Source organism: Topomyia yanbarensis, chromosome 2 (assembly GCF_030247195.1).
Source record: "Topomyia yanbarensis strain Yona2022 chromosome 2, ASM3024719v1, whole genome shotgun sequence".
Lineage (NCBI taxonomy): Eukaryota > Metazoa > Arthropoda > Insecta > Diptera > Culicidae > Topomyia > Topomyia yanbarensis.
The window spans coordinates 154218170-154242877 of record NC_080671.1 but is presented as its reverse complement, the minus strand read 5'-3'; the positions used below and the strand labels follow the sequence as shown (position 1 = coordinate 154242877).

The 24708-nt window shown below is 37.8% G+C and overlaps 1 protein-coding gene across 1 annotated transcript; it reads right to left on the bottom strand.

The window, feature by feature from the left end:
* Positions 1-310: 310 nt before the first annotated feature.
* LOC131681800 (insulin-like growth factor 1 receptor) lies at positions 311-24666 on the bottom strand. Its single transcript, XM_058962849.1, has 6 exons — positions 16906-24666; positions 16064-16208; positions 15904-15984; positions 15672-15840; positions 15408-15528; positions 311-3259 (listed from the first exon to the last, which is right to left on the bottom strand). The coding sequence occupies exons 1-6, from the start codon at positions 17202-17204 to the stop codon at positions 1099-1101; spliced, it is 2976 nt and encodes a 991-aa protein (XP_058818832.1). The 5' UTR covers positions 17205-24666; the 3' UTR covers positions 311-1098.
* Positions 24667-24708: the final 42 nt, after the last annotated feature.

Genomic DNA, 24708 nt, shown 5'->3' with positions numbered 1-24708 from the left:
AGGTATCGTTGTTGAAGAATTCGTGTTTTATAGTCGCTAGTTTTATAGTTTTTTTTAAATATTGAAAAAAAAACTTTTTTTTTAAACAAAGCTCTCAAATTTGTAATTTTCAAATACAAACTACAATAAAAAAACTTCAGCACATTAAACCCTATAATCAAAACAAGTAATCTCATTTTTTCGAGTTTTACGACTTGGGTCGTTCTAACTCTCAGTCCCTCATACAACGAGTAAAAATATCTATAAGGTGCCGTACACAAATGACATAGCTTTTTTCGGCGATTTTTGACCCCTCCCTCCCCCCTCGTAGCATTTGGTCACAAAATTCTAACCTCTCCCTCGTAAATAACGTAGCATTTACCTACCCCCTCCCCCTAGTCCCATGCAAAGCGGCCGGGGATGAAAATATATATGTTTTTCCATTATTTTAAATACATGTCCTTTTAAAATGTTTGACGACTTTTATCAATATTTTCATTATAACAGCAAATTGCGTGCAAAATAAGGCCATTTCATGACAAATATAGTGTTCATAGTTTTGTTTTGAATTTTATATGTCAAGGGGAGTATGCAGAGAAGTTCTCTCAGTTCACAATCCTGCAGCTGCCAATGATTCTGAGAAGCATACGTTCATCTAAATTACCAAAATTTTGTTTAGTTGAATCCGAAGTCAAAATTTAATTCAGCTTCCAAACTAAGTCTACTAGTTAGCAACATTAGCTAACTAATGTAGCAAGTTAAATCCGCATACAAAATCATTTCGTTTTTTTACGAACTTGTAATTCCGCGAATTTACCTCATGAAAAACCGCATCAACCGAATTTACCTCATGAAAAACCGCATGAATTCAAATTTATTTCTCTTGGGAATGGAGTATCATTAAATTGTTGTCTGTAAACAATGGGTCTTAAACTTAATGCTACGTCGCACAACTTTTGACCCTACCCTCCCCCTCGTCACACTTCGTCACAAATTTGGTATACCCTCCCTACCCCCCAAAATGCTCCGTCATTTATGCATGGCCCCTAATACTAAAACTACGACTGGGCTACTGGACGGTTTCGATACAGAAAAAATAGCGGCTCTCTTCCCATCTAGTTACCGAAGTGCACAATCGACGAAACCCTCCTCAACTTCTAATGCATTTTCATCGTTTTCGACCAGCGGTATCGTATCGTCTTGGTGGATTTTAAATTTGTGATACAGAACATAGGACATGATCGCAGTCGCAGTGAAACTGAGCAGCACCGCAAATATTATGAAACCATTACGCAGCGAATTATCCTCTGTCCGTTCTTCTCTTGGTGCAACCTGTGCAAAATACCAATCGCTGAACGGCCCGGGACCGGCCAGTGAAACCACTTGGGCTCTTACGGCATATTCTCCTACCGATAAGTTGTGAAAAACGTACCTATAACCTGCCCGTTCGTGTTGCAACCTAGTGACGCAATCATGGCGAAAAAATGGGATTGGTATGTTGAAAGATTTAATTTCAACGTTAAAGGCTACGGTAGCTCCGTTCACTGTTTCCGGCTCTCGAAAACTGATAGTGATTGAATTTGGATCTCTTGAGGAGGCACTATTCAACTGTTTACTAACGACTACGCTTAATTGACCGGCAGTTACTGAAGGTTCTGTTCGATCGGAATATATACTGTATGGGCTGCAGTAAGCGAACTCCTTGGCACTGCAAGCGAATAGTTGGAATGTATAGTAAGTGTACGGTAGTAAATTTGAAACGGTGAATTCTTTGTTATCGGCGTGAAAATTGTGGAAATAAACGCGATTTCTTAGATCCTCGGTTTCACGTTTTCGACGACGTTTAGAAATAGTTGGATTGGAAGAAGTAGTATCGGTAAGAAAGAACATTTTCGCTTGAAAATTATCTGAAATATGATCTTCGGTATCGGCTCCTATCGGAGTCTCAGTCAGAGAACGTTTGCGTCGTTCAAATATATCACTTTCTGTATCAGAGATATCGGGAACGTCTGAAAGAACTTCATCTTCTGAACAACATATTTCGGCACTACACGTTTCACCATATTGAAACCTATCCTCTACGGTCCGAGGATAGATGCAATAATCGCGTTGATCCAATATATGATGATCATCCGGCTGGATAAAAACGTCCACGTGAAGTCGTAGCACAAGGTTGATCTCCGCTTTCAAAATCTTCCAGGCAAATGTTATCGAATGATCTGTTTTTCTAATAGTGTACACCTTCAACGGAGGAGTTGGTTTGGCGATTTTTGTCATGAAGTAGTGAACATCAGATTTTCCTATACGTCTTTCTGTAATATTATGACTGTTGTCTGCAACGTATGTTTTTATATAGTAAGCATATCTGGTAAGTGGTTTCAGCCCAGTTAAATTATATGAAAGCATATTAGCTTCAAACTTCGTTTCTCTCAGTCGAACCAACTTAGACTGCCAACTATACTCAGAACAGACATCCCTGCCGTCATACGGAGATCTTTCCTTTTCCGACGGAGTGAAGTAAATAACGTATCCCACTAGTTGCTGCTGAGGAGCGGTGTTATATTTGGTCCAGTAAATTGTTGCATTTCTGCTAGACAGCACTTCTGACTTAACCGTAATACTAACAACATTACAAGATTGCATGAAGCCATTTGAATCGATGTTAACCAAGTCATTTGTATTGTTATAGGATGTAATCTTTTGCAACAGTTCTATTTGAGCAACACAAAGCAACGGATTGTATACAAAATACATACTACCGCTCAACAATTTCAACGACGTTTTGTACTCATAATTCCACAATCTCTGTAGATTTGAATTTTCATAAACCATCAATGAATAATTTCCATGTCCTAGCTCCAATTGGCCGTGAATAGTTTCGAGATTTTCCAAAAATTCCAAAGACGGCAAAGCATTAGAACGGTAAACCTTCAAATAACCGATAATTTCCTCTATACTACCCAGTTTCATCCTCAGCTCACCCATCAGATTCGGATGATCTTCGACCATTCGTATCTGCAGTGTCCCGTTGATTATCGTACACCCCTCCAACCGCTCGGCATCTGAGAGATACATTACTTGCATACCTTCGCAAATTTTGGGACAACGATCCCGACATGGGTAGCATGTGTGGTTCGAGAAGTCTACATCCGCCTGGTTCACATTAGTCGCACTGTATCCGGCCGGACACTCAGCCACACACTCCCCATTGTACTCCAGCCCGCCGCGCTCGACACATTTCTGCTTAGTGATGCAACGTTGTGTTTCGTGGAACAGCACTCTGAAATGATAGATTCTGGGTAGTTTTGAATTTGCTTAATTCGATTTAATAGTAATACGGAAGGGTGAAAGATGACTTCATAAAATATCTAAACTAGTATGGCAATAGAAAATTCTCATGGTTTTACTAGTCGGTATCGATTCCGGAGTCCTACCCCGTAGTTTTTAAAGACGTTTTCGGTTATTCAAACTACTATGTACCTACTTCTAAGATTATACTTGTATTGGATACTTTTGTATTTCGAAAAAGTAGTCTTTGGTGAAAGATGGATGTAATTTTTCGTATGTCGCGTTTTTTCACGAACAAAGTGTTTGCAATATAAGAAAGTTTGTCGACTTTTGCCAAAGTGTTCAACAAATAGAAATTATTTTTTGGTATAGCGTTTAACTCTTGTTTAGTAAACAGCCGTACTGCCGTTATACTCATTGTCCCATGTATATAGAACATGGGACAAATATGCTTATAACGGCAGCGTACGGGAGTGAAGCGCAAAGAAACCGAATAAAATGATCCCAAATCAATTGCAATTGTTCGCAGATTTCAGAAAGACGGTTCTGACAAGAACACTATCTCTGGACGGAGAACTATGCTTGTGAGGATGAATTCTACAGTCGCTTATTTGGACCGAATTGATGCAGAATTTTTAATAGATGTATGCTTGGGTCAACAGATTTCGGTGAAAATGTTCCATTCTTTATGCACATTATTCTATCGGAACCATATCTTCCTTCATTCTTCGGATATTTGTATTTGAACTTTTTCATCTCTAAAATCCGTTTTGGTTCCGATTGTTTTTTCTAAGATGGCAGGAGTAGTAAAAAGGTGTAGCCCATGTAAGACGCTGTCAGGTTTGTGGGTCCAAATTCTTGCACATTGTGTGATTCAAGAGCCTAACGACCAGTTTAGGGTATCATCCAAACAATATGTGGAATCAATGCACTATACGAATTAAAGTTCGTTTATAATATTTTTTATTAGGGTGGGGTCTCCTAACCAACTCTTCCTACGATTTAAGCAAGTGTTAGTGCTATGCTTGATTGTGATATATCTACAAACAGAGATAATGTTTTTACATCTCAGAACGCCTCCTTGCGACAAATATAAAGAAACTGAAATACCAACCTTCACATCTAGGGTTATTACCTCTGACTTCATAGAAAATATGAATATACGCTGGAATCTACATTGGAAATCACATTAATTTCTTTTTATTACCTAAAGTGAGCAAAACATGCACTGTTTCATTCCTTCTGCCAGCGTGCTAGGTTATCAATTTGGCACGGAGGCGAGAACAATGAGGTTTTTCGTGGAATGGCGCAGATCCCATTTTTCGCAACACCACTATAATGGCAAGATTCGAATGCAAGGCTAAAGGATGGACATCCTAAAGAATGTCATGCAGTCCTATGCCAAAGACAACGTGCCTTTATATGGCAGTTTCATCAAGATATTGATCGAAAACACACATCGAAGTAAGTAAAGGAATGATTTCGGGATAATAAAGTGACTATAATTTCGGACCCTGCCAATCTCCTGTCATCAATCCCATAGAAAATCTACGGAATGTACTTAAAAAGAAGCTATCCGATCAAAATTTCACAAATAAGGATCATTTGTGGGAAGCAGCCTTAAAGGAATGGTACGCTATACCCACGGAAACTTACCAGCGTTTGAATGACTCAATGCCGAGACGAATGGATAAAATTTGGTCGAATAAAGGAGGTTACACAGGCTACTAGTTGTTAAAAATAATAAGGTCTTAAAGCCATTAGATTTGAAAATTTTTAATGCAATATATTACAATACACCTATTTGATTGACCAGGTACTATTTTGGATTTCATGGAGAAGAGAGAGAGTTACGATAAAGCATAACATTTAATTTACAAATAAAAGTGTTCTTTTTCATATGTACGACTGTGCCTAACTATAAAAGATTTGAATATAACAATATTTTTAGAGAAAACTCAAAATTTCATGTATTTTTATCTCACACCTATTTTATTGACCAGCAGTGTACATTTGCAAAGCTTAATGCGCACCCCTACTCAGTGTCGTTTACATAAAACTGTAAACTTTTCGTGGTTTAGCGGTTGTGTCGATTTGTGGATAACCGCAAAGAACACAACAAAGACAGTCACTCTCGCTGTGGAGGATTAACCGAACGAGCATTGTCCTCCTACAAGCTAACCGCCCTCCCATCAAGCAGCAGCTGCAGATAAGCACCAGCAATTATGAGGTCAATTGATGAAATTGAAAGAATTCAAACTTTTTTAAACAATTTTGAGTGACCTAGTGCATTAGTTTTGAGGAATGCGAGTAAAGGCGCTTTAACCTAGGCTTAACCTAGGTGTAAATACCTCTATCTCTTTCCAAAGGAATTACATTAACCTTCTGATTACATTTTTCTATAGTGCGTGAAAAGAGCCTCCAGTATCCATATAAATAAAACATCACAAAAAAGGTTTAAAATACCCATTTTTCGTAATATATGTGGCTAGCGTAATTTGGCGGTAACGCATGCGGGGCAACTTGGAGGTTATTTCTATTCCTGGAATTTGTTACTATGTTTTAATTGCCGCAAGTTTCTACTGTATCGATTTTGTTCTCTATGTTCGGCAAATTTAAGACTAAGAGAAACAAACGCAATGAAATTGATAGAAGTATTCTAGAGCGAATCAGTTATAAACTTAGAACGGGAAATTAGGACTAGGTATCCGAGCAAAGTCATGTTGTTATCAATGAAATATTTCAACATCTCAATTGCTTTTACTGATAGCATAAATAGTTTTCTGTTTGTTATCATAGGACAATTTTTCTGCTTTCGATTTTGATCTTATACCGTTAAAACGACCAAAATGATAACAACCTGAGCAATCATTACATACTACATCACAACATCAAGTTTAGTTCTCAATTTGTTATCAGACTCTGGCTCGGTTAGGCCAATATGGACGATACGATACGATACATTATTCACGATAATTTATCGGCGTTACTCGTTAACGATAATGTATCGTCATCGGAAACTCCGTTTACGGTAATGTATCGTCACATTCATCGTCATCGTCGATAATTGCATCGTCGTATTCATCGTCGTCGTCGATAATTCATCGGTTAGGGACCATTCATAAACCACGTAGCCCGAAATTTGAGAATTTTTAACCCCCCCTCCCCCTAGTAGACCTTAGTAGACTTTTACCAACCCCCCTCGCCCTCGCCAAAAGTCTACGTAGACTTTTAATATTTTTTTTAATTCGCGGGGAAATGTTAATTTAGCAAGAAGCACATTATAATGTTCAATTTAAAATAAGCGTACAGATTTATTTCAAGCTTTTTAAATATTAAAGAAAGATTTTTCACATTGGTTTTTTGTCTATGATTGATCAAATCAATTAATAGCGACTCAAGGTGCTTTCCAACGTTTGTGTAGCGGAATACTTCTTTTCAAGGTTAGTCACTCAAATATATGTAAAAAGATACATTGCTATAACTAGCTTAAATTTTGGCCGAAGTGCGACCTACACCAACAATGCAGAATTGCTAAAAACTTTTTGAGCCTTACTGGTGCATTCAAAATTGTTAAATTATAAGAAACAATTACAAATTAATACTGTCGATGTGTACTATCATCTAGACTAAAATAATAAACCAAACATGCACACAAATTTCACTTTTCGTGAACAAATTTCAATATTTCTAAGATAATAAGATAATCTAAATTGCCTTATTTGATTAAGGGAACGAAGCTATTTCAATTTTCCCAAAAATATTTATATTTCTTATGTAATTAATAGCTGTATCACCTTAGAGTATTATCGCAAAGTATCAAAGTTTAAATCCGAATATTTTCGAAGATAAATATAGTAGAGCCGGTTGGCACGGATCTGCATAGGGTCAATACGTAAAATTTAACGGGTGTTTAAAGATTTTGAAATCAGTGTAAATGAATGCAAGAGAAACTGATTAACTCGAGTACCACGTACACTTTGTTGTAGAAGTTTAACTACACTACTGCTTTAACCACAGAAATTATTAAATAAAAAAAAAAAAAAATAATCTGCTTATTGTTAAAAATCGGGTGTTTTGTTGTTACAATGCTTAACTTTGAACATTTTTTAACTTTTTATAGTTCATGCATTTAATGGTCCATGCATGTCTGCTAACTAGTGGTGCTTCAGATGATTTCACAGTCAAAATCTTCCGACGAGAGGAATTTTTGGCGATCGTATTTGGAACTGTAATTTTGTATTATTCCCAGATCAAAACTATATCAAAATATACGCAAGAAACGAAAACGTATGAGGTAGTCAAAAAAAATCGTGGGTTCTGGGTTGAGTGGTCGCTTAACGAGTAGTTACCTCAATAGTGCACTAGCACTGAAGTTTCTGCATAAATACTGAATAGACCGATATTTTGAATACAACTCTCTTTAAATCCCATTCATAATTAGTAATACGCGAATAACAAAAAATAAAAGTCTACGTAGACTTTTTCAAAGACCCCCCCTCCCCCCTCGTAGACAAACGTAGACTTTTGCCAGACCCCCCCGTCCCCCATATGAGTCTACGTGGTTTATGAACGTCCCCTTATCGCGATACATTTCGCGTTACTTTCCCGTTTATTGGAGTTGAAGTTGATGCGGTTAACTTTCAATTGTTTAAAAATAAATACTTATTGATGGACATATTATTGGCAGTTGAAAATCAATAGTTTTGGACATTTTCTATGAACAGAGGGGTCCGACGATGCGTCAAAATGGATTTTATCAACTTTTCGGGAAAGCGTTTTATATTGAAGAGAAAATTGTTGGCAGTTGAAAATTAATAGATTTGGACATTTTCAATTCACAGTGGAGTCCGCAGGTGCACAGTGTTTCCAAAGTGGCTAAAATGTGATTAAAATAGTTTTTGCCAAAAAAAAAATAATTTTGAGCTATACCCAAGCAACCAAAGGTTCGTATAAGGAAACTACATAAGTTTCTCGCTTAAGGTAATTGTCCAATACGATTTGTGTTTTAATAGCGGCTTAAGCAGCTTTCAAGTTCCATTAAAGCTTAGGCAGCTAGAAAGTTCGCTGAGAACTTTATATGCACTTTAAAGTGTGCTTATTTTCATTTTCAACTGCCAATAACCTAAAGTTGAAAAAAATCCATTTTGACGCATCTCGGTCTCCTGTGCATTGAACATGACAAAAACTTGATTTTCAACTACCAACAACTTTCCCTTCAATATCAAACCTTTTCCCGAAAAGGTTAAAAAAATTGCATTTTGACAACTGTTGATTTTCAACTGCCAACAATTTTCTCTTCAATATAAAACACTTTCCCGAAAAAATGAAAATTTTAACGCATCGTCGGACTCCCTGGGAATAAAATCTGTCCAAAACTATTGATTGTCAACTGCCAACAATATGTCCTTCAATTGGTAGTTATTTCTAAACAATTGAAAGTTAACAGCTCAACTTCAACCCCAGTAAACGGGAAAGTAACGCAAAATGTATCGCGATAACCGCCGATGAATTATCGACGATGAATCCAACGATACATTATCGTTAACGGAGTTTCCGATGACGTTGACGGGTGGTTAACGTTATCGACGATGACGATGAATTATCGATTAACAACCCTGAGTCTAGAATACTTGTTTATTTTTCAATTTCATTGCTTTCGTTTCTCTTAGTCTTACAATTTCGAAAGTAGCCAACAAAATCGCATTCCTGGAATTTACTCCAAACCAAAAGCACCTTTTCTAGTGTATCTTGTCAATGAAGGGGCCGTTTACTTCGGGATTTCGCCTAAAGAATTTCGAAATTTTGCTTTTGAATATAGAGTACGCGCCGAAGTCGAGTTATTAGCCAAATTATGTATTACGAGGGAAGTATTTTTCCGACTCCCGTTTAATTTTATTTATTTATTTTATTTATTTATAAATGTTTATCACTAACAGGCCGCAATCGGCCCAAATAATGATGTCCTAATCTTAAAACTTAAAAAAAAATCAAAAACCTTATCCTAATCACATTACGAGTTAAATTAAAGTCGAACAGGTGTGACACACGATTAAAAGTTCGCTGTAATCCAGTGTTGGCCGCATTCGCTGCGTTGTTGAACCGCCGAAGAGGTACTCTCAAAAGATTATTGCTGCGCAACGCCCTAGTTCTAGCTTGGACGTTTACTCGTTCGAACAAGGCTGGAGAATCGATGTGCGCTGACAACAGATCGGCGACAACTAGAGCTCTTGCTGTGTCTCTGCGATGCTGGAGGGTGTCGAGTTGAATTAGTAGGCAGCGGCTCTCGTAGCTAGGTAGTCTAAAACGATCCCACCAGGGTAACTAACTCAGGGCGAAGCGTATAAACTTGCGTTGGATACATTCAATTCGGTCACAACCGTTCATATAGTGCGGGCTCCCAATTGTCGAACAATACTCGAGAGATGACCGGAGTAGGGAACAGTACAGGCTCTTTAGGCAGTATATATCCGTGAATGATTGGGCAGCACGGATGATGAACCCCATGTCTTGTCGATGTTCATGGGAAGACTGGCTGGATGTAATGATGTCTGAGTGACAGAGTGCGGTGTTTGCTAAATTTTCTTAGCGCTGCTCGTTTAGCTGTTTTTAGTCGACGAGGCTCGGTGGTGTGCCATGGATGACGGCCAACTTGATGATTATTTATTTTCGGGACATGGCGATCTATCAGGTAATGCGGCCAATACACGATACGATTGGTCGTACGACGTGTTATACGACCAGTCGTATAGACTGTTGAAACGATTTGTCGTACGACCGATTCGCCACACACGGTTGTAGTTGCAGTACGATAAGTCGTCCAACCAGTTTGACCTTTGTTTCTTTCTCCTGAAGAAAAGTAATGCAATCACTATGAAAATCGACTTCTTAATCAAGGCCCGGCGGGCCGAGTCTCGCATACCGCTCGACTCAGTTCGCCGAGTTCGGCTAATGTCTGTGTGTGCCTGTATTTGAGAGTGTATGTGTGCATGTATGACCGACAATCTAACATTGTACTATGAGGTGACTAGGCCAAAAGCTGAATAAAATTAGTATTATTTTGTATTTATAATTCATGGAAAGCATAAATAATTGATCTTGAGCACTTTTGCATAAAAATCCACCTAACAGTGTGAAATTTTTTTCTTCTGATGTTTCTTTAAAAACCCAACCTAATTGAAACTATTACGATTGGTGGCAATAGTTCCATTTGTTGAGCCATTTTCTAATTTTGCTTTCTTTGTCTTGGAATTGGTGACAACACATAAAGTACAGGGTGCGCCAGCTGGATGTATCCTTTTTCAACATTGAATAACTTCGTCATTTTTCAGTCAATTTTCACGAGTAAACAAGTTTTTTTAGGATATTTTATGCCATCTATTATAAACCAGGTTTAGAATACAACGTCGATTAAATGACCATCCCTATTTGATACACAAAAAGCAGCTCTTTTGCGGGAATTTTGCATGATATTGGACAGCATTTCGGGCTTGATCGCAGCAATTTTAGCCCGTGTATTAGCTCTGAGTTGGTCAAGGTTCTTAGGTTTGCTAGAATAAACTTTGCTTTTCAAATAACCCCACACAAAAAAGTCTGGTACCGTTAAATCCGGAGAACGAGGAGTCCATTCCAAATCACCTTTTTTTGAGTCACCGCGTCCTAGGAATTTGCTCTGCAAGAACTTGATTGTAGCGGCTACGGTGTGGCAAAGTGCCCCGTCTTGTTGAAAATAGAAGTTTTTCAGACTTTTTTTTCAGACTGCATTTGTGGACAGACAAAGTGCGCCAAAATCCAACCGTAGCGTGCGCCGTCGATGGTCTCTCTTTCTTTGAAAAAAAAAAATAAGCACCGATGATTGTTTTAGAGCACACTCCGGCCCAAACAGTTACTTTCTGGTCATGCAGTGGTGTTTGATGTATAACGTGTGGGTTCTGTATTCCAAATTCTACAATTTTGTTTATTTTTTGTTCCGCCGGAAAGGGTGAAGTGAGCTTCTTTCGTCATTAAAATTTTGTCCCAAAACACACACACAGTTTTCACTATTGAACGATCGTTTTCAATGTAAAGTGCTACGATTTCAACGCGTTCTTTTGGTGTAAATCTGCTCATAGATAAAATGGCACCAAATGACGTTTCGGAATTGTGTTTATCTGTCAAAATCAGCTGGAAAATAACGAGTTGTTCAATGTTGAAATTGGAAATTGGAAACCCAAATCGTACGACCGGTCGTACGACCAATCGTATCGTGTATGGCCTGTTTAACTCAGGATATTGCAGAAAGTCTGTGTGGCTATGTTTACATCTTGGCAATCCAGAACAGAATCCCAGTGCCCAAACTAAATACCGACGCACGCCGGTGCTTGAAGTTGTAAGAGATATCAGCCGAACCTTCTAAAAAATTCAGACTTGGACCATCCTCCGAGCGTAAGAAGTAACGGAGGGTGGTGTCGGACGTACTTCACTAGCGGTGTGGGGGCGGTGTCAATTTTGCTATCGTTACTGTGAATGTTAATCAGATTCGTTCGAAAAAGTGATCCGCCGTAGTGCAGAATAAGGATGTATGTCTAAAGTTACGGACTAAACAAAAGACCATTGCGGTGTTAACATTTTATTTTGCGCCTCTTGGAGTTCTTGGCGGCCGGTCTCACGAACACTAATGCAGTTCCTTGGTTGAAAACAATCCCATCAAGGCATTGTATTTATCGCTCATATGAGTAAATGCGCCCGGATAGTTTGCTACTGCGACAATTAAAGCATTATAAATACACATTTTCACACGAAAAGTTATTGGCACTCACACAACTTCTCCGGATAAATTCAACGTGTTATTTCTCCGGATAAATAAAACAGCCGGAGAATGAGTGAATGAGTTTATCACGGTATCCTCTTTCCGCTCGTTGCTTTCCTGCCGTTATTCCAAAACACGAAAAAACAAGTCTATCATATTTCTTTGCCGCTTTTCTTTGTAATCAAATGTATTTTTTGAAGTTTTTATTGATTTCTACGAAATTAAAATTTTATCACCTTCTCCGGTGAGAAGGAAAGAGTCAAATAAATTTTATCCGGAAAATCATTCTCACGCTATTTGTGGAGACGGAGAATTTTGCGACTCATCTTATCTCGGAAAAGTTGGATATCGGATAAGCTTCTTCTCGCGTGAGTGAGAGAGAATTACAATGCCTGATCCCATCAGCTTTTGCCGCCTTTGTTTATTATTTTTCACCAGCTCGTGATGTAGTATTTGTGTCATGTGACGTGTACGTACATGAGCCGTAGAAAAGTCTATATCTTCTATCAACCTATGGATACCATCAACAACGCGGAACACAAAAATAGAACCACATTCGTAATTTGATAAATTTTGTAAATAAACTAAACTAAAGAGAAACATATAAAACTGCATTAAAAGCCTAATTTTATCGAATTAGTTACAAGCATGTAGAGAAAAAATGGGTTTGGAGGTTTTATTTACGGATGGCCAGATTTTGATAAAAGACTGGACTGGATGAACAAATTCCTTTGAACAGATAAAAGTTTCAATAATAATTTCATGAAATAGAACTTTTCTTAGAAGTCAATAATTCAGGAGCCATTTTCCGTGAAATTTAACTTATTTTTCTATATATTTTACAACTATTTGTCGAAATGTCAATAGTTGGATTACATAACTTTTCAATGGTTTAAACACTACCGAATCGAAGAAAAAATATTGTGATACCAAAATAAGACAAAACAAAAACCTCTTTCTGGTGTACAAGCCCGCGGAATGTGTCAATAGCTCAAGGCCATCGGAATCAATAAATGTTTCGTATGACCTCACACGAAACATTGATTGGAAGAGCTATGCTGCGGCGATATCTAAAACGATCAACTCGATACAGGTACTTCCTCCTGAGTAAGAGTATATCTTTTTGTCCGACATGATACTCGACACCGCGATCCAATCTCAAACGAAACGAGTATCGGGCGCGAACATCCAAAGACGCTCCCCTAATCCGTGGTGGGACAAAATGCATCTCACCGATTGTTTTTAGGACAAATTTGTCTACTTGGACTAGTAAGCTGGGTATCGAGTTCTCCCCGGAGGAACTGACACAACTACAGCATCTATCAATGGGTCAAACTAGTCAGATCTTCACAGTAAAATATCTCGGGGTATGGTTCGACTCGAATGGTACTTGGGGGTTTCTTCGTACAATCACTGGAAAATTGTGGGGTGCCCATCCAGGAGACCAAATTAGGTTGTATCAACGATACTGTTAGTAATGGAATACGGATTGCTTCTGCTTTCGATACGCTGCAAACATACATTTCATCAAACTCGATAGAATTCAGTATGATTGTTTGCGTATCGCCTTAGGGTGCATGTAGTTTACCCATACGATGAGTCTCGAAGTCCTGTCGGACGTTCTCCCGCTGAAAAATCAATTTTGGGAACTCTCACATCGATTGTTCTTTCGATGCGATATTTTGAACACGGTTGTGATTAAAAATTTCGAAAGGCTTATCGAGCTCAATTCACAGATCCGTTTCATGTTCTTATATTTTGACTACATGGCGTAGAATATTAATCCTTCTTACAATCCCACCCGTGCCGATTTCTCAAATACTCCTGAATACTTCTATGTTCTTCGACATATCCATGAAAGACGAGATTTGTAGAAATCCGGACCACAAACGCCCGCAAACATATTTTATAATAAATCCCGGTTCCAAACATTTTTTATAATAAATTCCGAGAAGCCGACTGCTCTAAGATGTTTTATACTGACGGATCAAACCTCGAAGGGTTCATTGGCATCGGTATTTTCATTAAAAAGTTCACCACTTCCTACAACCACAGTGGCCCTGCTTCAGTTTACGCCGCAGAGCTATCTGCAATTCAGCATACCCTTGGAGTCATTGACACATTACCCGCAGACCTTTCTGCAGTCCTAAATCAAAATCGGAGCCAAAACAACCGGAAGATCCGACCAATTTGGAGGATTCCCCACGGGTCCGACGAGGACCACCGGACGTCCCACTGCGTGCTGTCTTGGCAGTACAGGCGTACAGGTCGTACCGTCCGTCGACGGTACTGCCATAAACTGCAAACTTATTTCGTCTCTTCTCTGTCTCGTTGTCCACCCTCTATTCCCTGTATACTGCTGTTACTACGATGTTGAAATTAAATCCCTAGGAAATTGTCTCACTCAAGTAAATAGGCCGTTGTCAGATAAAGTGAATTTGATTCTGTTTTCCCCTTATTGCCCACCTGTATTTCTAAATTTCATTCTCATTCCTCTAAAAATTAGAAATAAGGTGTATTTATAGTAGTATGTTTAGTTACCCACCGCCCCCTTCTAGTCTTAGTGAATTATTTTCCATGTACATTGAACTTTACTCCCAGTTAAGATAGTCTAGAAACTGTCTTTTTCTTTAAGATAGTCTAAAAATAGGAACGTTCTCATCTGTGCCTAGAAATTATAGGAACAGGAAAATCGTTTCCACAAAAAAGTACTTTGATGGGTCACAAAAAACAGTTCGAGAAAGCGTTACAACAAGCCGAAGCAAAGGTCTAAATAAGTTTGAAACATGCACTTCCAGGGACACCAACAACACCCAAAATTTCTCACCATTTCAGTCAGAAGTTCGATAGTGCTTCGAATATCCCTAGATGCTGGCCACTTTAGAATGATATACAGTAAAGACCCGATTTTATCAGCATCCGATTTTATCAGCCCCCGATTTCGTCCACCCCCAATTTTATCAGTTTTTAGACCCGATTTTGTCTGCCTTATGTGAAAATTGATAGTTGGTAGTTTGATGGGCTCTAGCAGACGAATCAAGTTGAATTCGTGTATATCCTTTCTTGAGCATATTTTACTCATAATAGAGCTCCAAAATATGCAAAAATATTTTTTTAAATTTTGCTCTGTCAGACCCCCTCAAGGGAAATTTCAACTAAATAATCAGAAAGGGTTGTGAGACTATATTTAGGGACTAAAGAAGAATGTTTTAAGAGCTTCGGTTTCTTAAAAAGAAAGAAAAATATATGTCCTGATTTTGTCAATGTCCCCGTTTTATCAGCCTAAAATTCACCAAGGGGCTGATAAAAACGGGTCTTCATTGTAATTATAAATATTATGCACACGACTTACTTCCCTCGAGTGCACTTTTCCACGCATCGTTTCCCATCCTTTGGACCGCGACATACTCGACAGCCAGTGTCCTTTCTACTGGTACAACCTCCAATGCATTGGGCGTCACATTTGATGGTACCTAAACAATTAAATATTTTTTATTAAAAACTATATGGATCGAAAGGACAAATTCATGCAACCTTAGTGCAGTGCTATATTTCATGCACCATGTGCTGTATCGGTCGAGTGCATCAGTCAAATAACTCATTCCTTCACCGGTACCTGTGAAATCGTAACCCGTGTGATACTTTTGACAACTCTGACTACCCCAACAAAACTTTCGAGGGCATCCTCGGCACACTTCGGCCTTATTGCATACAGCAGCCGGTTTGTCGAAACGGTTCTGGTCGCGCGTCTTGTTCGACATGTGTGTTATGCTCATCCAATCTATCTGAAAATGATACAATAACCATGCTAGATTTATAGCACATAATTTAACAAAATACCAAATTACCGTATCTGTATGACAGAGCAATGGACAGTACTGTGTGTAAACGAAACCTCGCTGTATGGCAATCAAACTTTTCAAACCAATCTGTGATAAAATCGTTCTTTTAAAAATATTGAAATCCACCGCTATATATAGCATAATCGGAGAAGGCTAGTGTACTTACCTCTTGCAGTTGTGGTAAATCGTAGAATATCAATGCGTAATTTCCGATCAGCTCCTGGCCGCGAATTACCATCAAATTTGGAAACAGATCCCGCAACGAGATGAGATTGAACACTCGGAAGAATAGAACAAATCCAGTCACTTCTCTGGCGAAAAAGAAACAAAGGGAAATTTTCTCACGGTAATAATTTCGACGGAGGCGTTTCATTAATATTGTTAATTGATATATTTTCCTCTCTTCCACTGATTGCTTTCTAAGGTGTAATTGGAACGCACTCGGTTCATGTCATGAGTCTCTGTATACACAAAATATATAAACTATTCCTATTCTTTCAATATTACATATAAACACAAATAGAGTTCAGTAGATATGGTAAACTACAATTGTTTAATAATTTATATTGATATTCGCGATTTATTCAGGCAGACTGATCTAAACAACAGTTTCAGTGTACTCTTTTGAAAAGTAAAAACAGTCACTAAGTAGTCTTTTTAAAAATAGCAATTAGTGCATGTCCGTAGTATCAAGTATCACATTTATACTTACAGGTAATTTAGAGGGATGAAGAATGTAACGTTTGATACAAAAGAAGAGGAATATTTCTTGATTATTTTAGTTTTTTTCGGGTGTCAGGTCAGATCTCAACATGTGTCCTTATCTAAATATATTACAAAAATATGGAATTCCTGCACATTGAAAGTCTCTTCACGTTCTTATTCCAGTTGTCTTGCTGAATGGAAAGTATGTGTCGTTGATTAATACTCTAACGAAATCATATGTAGTTTTTCCTTCAAAAATCGCTAGTGTAAAATGTTATACTCTAGTGGATTGTTTGGGGTTACCTTAGATTTGGGAACTGAAACTTGGCAAACTCTTGCGGCGGGATGCGTTCAATCAACACTAGCTGCAAAAAGCCGGTAATGACCGTACAGTTTTTTATGTTATTCAACCGCAGCAGATTATTCCGAATATCAACATTCCTGCAGAAACGGTCATCGTCGTCAGCATATTCTTCGACAGCGTTTTGCTGTTCCTCAGCCATGACCGAGTTCCAGTCACGCCAATAACGATTTGGTATTATGAGTGGCATCGTGACAAAGAATATCACATAAATGTGGCTTTTAAGGAGAATCTTTCGCATAGTAAGATTTTTCTTCGACCTCTGCACTAACTACACTTAAATATTAACTTTCGTTCAACGTTCTTTATGCTTTTTGATTTACCGATCACTTGCTCTTCAATGCGTTTCGCATTTTATGTTTTCGTGAACTTACGCCGCAAAAACTAGATTCCACTTTACACTAATAGAAAACTATCCTTCTTTACTTCTGCTTTTGCTGTGAGGTAAGTGTGTTGTGTGAAATTTTACTAACAAATTAATGAAAAAATTGCCACTCTGCGATCATTGCATCACTGCGGTCACCACTGAACTGGCGAGATCAGGCATCAGAGAGGTGTGCCTGACCGAGCAAACCAGCGCACCGGGGCCGTGGATGGTGTCGTTTGTTCTTAAGTGAATCGAGAAGCAATTACGTGCACGTCGAACGCGTCTTTTCCTGCGTTTCACTGCGCTCGGCACGGTCTCTAATTGAATTAAACTTGTCGCCCCTGCGGTTCATCGATAATAATGTCAAACGTGGTGCACGGAATACAACGTCGTACCTTGTTGTAGGGAACTATAGAATGCTATAAGCGTTCTGAAAAAGCTTATATTCTCACAGTGCTTTCGTGCATAGTAGTCATTTTAAATATAAACAATGTTTTCTTTAAGCGATGTTTGTCCACTTCAGTCGAACAGCCATCTACAATAATGTGAAAATTCCAAAATATGTTAGCTTTGAAATGTTCAAAACTGCGTAGAAAAGATCATCCTATTACCCTTTTTTAATGAATTGATTTTTACAAAAAAATCATTTTGGCCATCTAATAGTTATACTAAAAATTTAGTCCAGTTCCAGCAAATACGAATTTGCTATCAGCTAGTGTGTCGCTACTCGCATTGATGTGCTCCTAATTCAATGAAAGTTTCAACGTTCGTTTCTGCATACGTGGAATGGACTTTGACTTAATATCAGCTTCTTATTTGGGTAAAACGGGTATTGAGAATATATCCGGAAAAACAGGGAAATCACTCTAATTCGGGTCTAACTTGATATCAACTTCCGTTAAATTTTTCTAAAAGGGTTTTAGGAGAGGTTTAAAATCGTGTATATATTTTTAGTTTGTAACACCTTGAAAAATATTTAAATTTTACCTTGAAAATGAAATAAAAAAGTTATATCTGCAACAAAACTAATTAAGAGTAGGAGACGCGCTTTACGGTATGCCTAGGGCTATACGGTGAAGATCCGATTTGATCAACCTCCGAATTTGTCAGCCCCCAATTTTATCGACCCCCCGATTTTGTCAACCCCAGATTTTGTCAGCTTTTTGATCCGATTCTAGACGGCGCCGGTGGTTGAGTGGTAAGCGTGACCACCACTCACCCCAGTTGGCCTTGGTTCAATCCGAACCGAGGTCGTTGAGATTTTTCTGAGGTGAAAAAAATCTGTCGTCACGACTTCCTTCGGAAAGGAAGAAAAGCCGTTAATCCCCGGTTCATGAATTGGTGGGTTGATACATAGTCCAGATAATGGGAGGCCACCTCGCTGGCGTCGGTGTTTAGCCCCGCAGCGGAAACAGACTTACGGAAAATAGCTAGAACTAGAAGAAGAAGGCCCGATATTGTCTGCCTCATATGAAAATATGTTCAATGGGCTCTAGCAGACGAAACAAAGTATATTCGTGTAAATCCTTTCTTGAGGTTGCATTTCTTAACATAAAGATGCAAAACAAGCAAAAACAAAAAAAAATACATTTTTTAAAATTCCTCTTAAATGCGCAATCTTGTTTGAAAACAACATGGCAAAAGTCACAATTTTCACAAAATTTAAAAAAAATGCTTTGCGTTTTCAAAGGTTGGTGGAAATTTGTACTAAATAACCAGAAAAGGCTATGAGATTGTGTCTAGGGACTAAATAAGAATATATTAACAGCTTCGATTTAGTAATAAAAAAGATAAATATATATCCCAAATTTGCGATGTTCACATTTTGCCAGCCGAAAATACACCAAGGAGCTGATTAACCCTCAAAAAAGCACGCGGGTCTTCCAGACCCGGCGGATATCGATTTCTTAGTTACAAAACGTTATGTATGCAGTAAGAGCTTAGGCATGAAATTCCAATAACTGACGCTAAAATTCATTGAAAAAGTAAGATATTACGAAAATATCACATATGGTGTGCTTCAAAGATTCGTATAAAGTTTTTACATGCACAAAAGGCAAGGGAGCCTATCTTGTTAATACATATAAGAGCGAGCCTAGAGCGACTCGTTTCTAGAACCGAAGTCAGCATTAGTTTGGCGGAGAGCGAGTAAAGGCGCTTTAACCTAGGCTTAATGAGCCCGGGCAAGGTGTAAATACCTCTGTCCCATCCCAAAGGACCAAAGGAGTGACATTAATCTTCTTAGCAAAGTCACTCCCAACGTTTCATTCTAACCTCCTATAAACTAAAACGGTCGGTACGGTTGTCCTCGTTTCTTCCTCATCCAAGTTTCAAAACGATTCGTTGGTTGAATTATTCATTAAATGAATAATTCAATTACCGTATAATATTGAAACATCTTCAAACCCAACTCTGCACAGTAGGCTTGGCCGTTTTAATATTCACGACATATTATAATATGCTTCAAATATTGTGTGTGTTAGTTAGCACTACAAACCATATGCCACTAATGAGCTTTTTCCTATAGCTCTAGTTCACTCACAAGAGTTTTGAAGTTTCTATATTTGACCATAGAAACTTATGGGAAATTGGAAACAAGAAATCAAAATTCAGAAAAAAAATCCCAGCTACTCTGCATACCTCAAAACTTGCCGGACAAAGTTATTTAACTTCGAATATAAGAAGAATTTTTGAAAATGTCCTATTCTAAGCATGTGCGAGAAAGAGGCAGCATTTAACATTATATTACAATATCCATATCAACATTTGAATAGGGCTAATAAGATTTGTGAACAAACTTTTGTTTTGCTGATTTCTCTTAATTTGTTATGATTTCAACATAGAAGACATTGGAAATTGATTCTACCAAGGGTAAAGATGTTAATTCATGTGTATCTTTCATGAAATTCAACTCGATAGCGGAATAATGAGTGAAATAGGTTTGTTTACAAAAATCTCATTAGCCCTTTTGAAGAATTGATATTGGTGTCTTTTTACCTCAAAGTCGATCAATTTGCAGTCTTCTGCAATGTTAATCCTTTCACCTTCAGCTATACATGTGAGTTTTTTAAGCTACATAAGATGATACTGACATGTTTTACTGAATCTATTGTTTCTATTGCCGATATTTCATATATTTTTGCTTACAAGCTTAAAAATTCTTGTGAGTAAATCAGAAGCATCCGAACTAGTTTGTAATTGCCATAATATTGATTTTTTCTTGCCAGGTAAAGGAGTGAACGAACATTTTCGGAATACAAAGTTCTCCATTTTCAGCCTGTAGTAAATCAAGATATGGCTCGCCATATTCGAAAAGTGATAATTATTTATTTACATATTTTAGCGCTTGCTTACTCTAGCTTACTCTAGCTCAATGGTATTCATCGGAGATTCGTATTTTTATGAGAATTGGACTTTATTATTAGCAACTATTGTAATTAGTTGCGTATATAAGCTTAATTTTGAATCCTTTAAAAGATTCTGAAACAATCTGCTAGTCCTTCAGTTTTCGCTTATATGTTGTTTTTTCACAATCTATTCCACATTGCCCAATAAATTCGAATAGAGAAATAATTCATGCACTCGAAAAGTTTGTATTTCTGAATAAAATTGATCAATATGCTTTGGATTTTTCATGCTTTTACTGTAAAGGGGTATCGGCTTGCCTTTTAGCGTTGGGATTTTAGCTTGCCTTCACAAGAGTTAAAAACAGGTCTTCAATGTATTAAGTTTTTTCAAGAAATTTTATAAATTTTTGCAACTCATTTTTCTATTCAAAATTCTATCATTTTCGAATTCCTCAGACAATACTAACGCAATATGATGTCCGAAATTTTGTCGAAAAATCCGATGTTTCGAACGATCGAAAAAATTCCCTTTAACCCTAAAAAAGGCAAGGGGTCTCAGAGGCCCGACTCGTTACAGTTCTCTAATTTCAATGAACTTGTAATTTGAAATACAACTGATCGAGCGCTTTCGGGCTTTCGATTCTCTCACTGATAAAACGACAACAAACAAACATTTGATTTTATTGGGTCTTATCAGCGATACTTCTTGAAGTCACACTTTTATCTTGCCTTTTTGAGGGTTAAAAACGCCGGGGTGTTGAGAAAGTAAAAACGTTTTGTTAAATAAGGGCAGCTTCAGATTAGATTACACTAAAAAGTGGATGAACCGCGGATTTTTCGATAATATATTGGACTAATATACATCAAATTGGGCTACATTATCTGAGGAATCTACGAATGATAGAAATTTGAATGAAAATAGGTTGAACAGGCACCCCGAGTAAAATATAATGTGCTTTACTCAAAGATGTTGATGTCAATTTATACAAATTCTATCGATTGCAGAAAGATTAGTGAAATAGTGCGGTACCCTCCCTAATACGGCCTTTACCCTATTTCACGAAATTTAAAACCTCAATAAAGTTTATAGCACTAGCTATTAGCACAAACATGCTCCAACTCAAATTTATATTCATAAATAGAATTTAAACAGATCAATCATTAAAATTTGTAAAGCCGACTGTGATCCATTAGGAAGTTGATAACAGTATATTATCTTTCTACGGACAAAATCCGCCTAAAAACCGAAACTTAACTTCGTCTTTGTAGCTTTTAAGAAAATGGCATCCAAAAGCCATGTAAAATGCATCGTGCGAATAAAACCATTGACGCATGTGTTATTTACAACCTTATCACCACTGCCGATATGTGTGCTATCACAGTCAATATGACTATTGTCAACACAAACAGGCATAATGCGGCATAATGAATCATCACCTTCTGATGATTTCAAAAGAGTTGTATCATACAGTGACAGAAATGGGTTTCCACTCATAATCAGCGGTGATGAAAATACTCACCATATAATCTACTCAGATATTAATTTGAGAGACACTGAATTGATGGAATATTTAAACAGTACAAATCTACATATACTGAATGTAGGAAATCGCCCAGCATTTGCACGATCTGGCAGGGTAGAGATTTTAAATATAACCCTTTGCTCTGACGGTATTACACATGAGGTGGTCAACTGGCTCATTCCAAACGAGATTAAACCGTCGTTATCCGAACATAAATACATCGTCTGATCATCCGAACGTCTCGCTAGATATCGTCACATATCGTAATACCAAATCATCGAATTGGAACTTCTACTAAGAAGGCTTGGCGACTAGGTTTCATAAGTATTTTCCAACGATTGAATCAGGTCATGGAATAAAACCGATTTCAGTTATACTAGCAGCATACCAACCGTTTCGACCGCTTCGAGTTATGCGTGCTTCTAGATGTGGAATGTCGAACTTGCTACACTCAAAAAGTTATATAGAAGAGCTTGGACTTGCAGACGCATACACGATACGAGTAGAACGCATTTGTGTCGACCTGCAAAACTTACAGAAATTCCTTTAGATCATCTATGCGAAGTGGTTGGAAAAGCTCTTGCGCGAATGTCTCACGACTCAACAAGGTAGTTCTGATTCTTGGACAATTGCTCGTAGAATTGTGACTATCGGACCGAACAACTGGGCGTTTGAAAGTTTTGCTCCCTACACTTCTCCGGGAACAGATAGAATCATTCCAGCTCTACTTAGAAGAAGATATGAACTATTCGAGCATATTTTGATAAAAGTTCGTTTTAGTAGTCTTTCAACATAATCCATTCCATAAGCGTGTCGGGGAATATTGCAAGATTCATTCCCAAAGGTGGCCGTATTACCTATGAAGAGATAAAGAGCTTTAGATCGACCAATATGACCTCATTCCTTCTCAAATCAGTAGAACGTTTATCGACCACTGCATACAGCTTGGACGAGCACCCGCTTCAATTAGCATGTTGGGGTAATTCTTGACTCAAAACTCAATTCATCCATTGCTCACATCGATTTTACAGAACTTTCGACAAAGCACGGGGATTCAAAGCCAAGCACATTCAGTGGATCTACACAACAATTCTTAGACCAATACTGGTATGCGGGTGCTTTGTGTGGTGGCAGAAGAGAGAAGTCACAACAATCCAGTCAAAATTAAACCATCTTCAGTGGATTGTTCTGGTGGCGACAACACCTTCTGTTGCTCTATATACACTCTTGAACATTAAACCACTGTTTCGGAAACAAGAACTTTCTTGTGCATACCGCCTTAAGGCTTAGGAATAGTATGTGAGTACAATGTACATAAGAGTATATACTTGGTCCTAGCGACCTTACATTCACATGTAGTTTTCCTTTAAAACTATCAATGTGAGAATTTTATCTCGCAAGGAATGGCTGTCGAGCGGCAACTCGATACAGCCAGACGTGAAGATGACTGCACGACCTAAGTTACATTTTTTCTTCGCACAACAATGATTTTTAGTCCAGTAAATAAACATCTGCGCAAAACTATTCTTTGCTAAGAAAAATACAAATCAAAAGCAATCACATTTTAAAAGTCTTCGCATTACATGAAGTATTTATTTAGTTTTCAGGAAAACATCCAATCTGTATTCTGTGTTTCCAGGATACTAAAAACAGTCGGGAAACAGAACAATTTGTAGTCCTAGTTGACTAATAATATCGCATGTTATCCCTTGATGTAGTTACCATCTTTTTTCTCTTTTCTACATCCGAGAATGTACTTAGCGAAGTCGCCTGAGAGAACTTCGATAAGGAGAATATTCAATTCCCTGTGCTTGATGTTGAAAGCGCAGAAGTAAAATTCTGGACCAAGCGATTTTTTCTAAGCGCCTTAGCGATCTTTGTTCTAAGACACAGATGAAAGTTGTTTTAATCGATTATTTGAAAATTTCCGTGAGTTATAGTCTGTGTACTCTTTGATTGTGGATTGGCTGAATAATATCTGTAATTTTGCTTCCGACGAGACTATGACCTGTTTATATTTAATCGATGGGGGAATTGTAAAATATGCATCGGACCAATTCGAACCTTTTGTACAGGCATAATCTGGTACGAGGTCGTAAAAAATAGTTTGATGGTAAAGAGTACGCAATTGGTGTTACGTTCCAAGAAAATTTTTCTAAATGAATTGACAGAATTAAATTCCATAACTCATAACCCTCTATTTAGTTCTGAATGTGTCCAGCTCCTACTGTGTTTATTTCATGCTATATTTTACTACACCTCGAAGCGAACTTTTCACTGCAGAAAACTAATTACATAATCAACTAATTTAAAAGAAAGGGTAATTCGAACTGGACCGCGGAGAGTCGAGTTGGATAAGAGTTTGGGTGACTCGGGCATTTAGTATACTTTTTCTCTATCTGATAAGGGATCGTGTAAACTCGTCTCGCTTTTTATTAAGTTTACAAGAAAACAGAAGCTTATGCATGACATATTCCAATTCAATAGATGATGAACCGTTCCTAAAAT

What these genes read in the sequence shown, in the direction of transcription:
- LOC131681800 (XM_058962849.1), bottom strand. Translation starts at nt 17,204, where the DNA reads ATGCGAAAGATTCTCCTTAAAAGCCACATTTATGTGATATTCTTTGTC. An exon ending in ATTTACCACAACTGCAAGAG is followed by an intron (nt 15,985 to 16,063) that starts GTAAGTACACTA and finishes ATTTTATCACAG; the next exon opens with ATTGGTTTGAAAAGTTTGAT. An exon ending in GAAAAGTGCACTCGAGGGAA is followed by an intron (nt 3,260 to 15,407) that starts GTAAGTCGTGTG and finishes CTATCATTTCAG; the next exon opens with AGTGCTGTTCCACGAAACAC.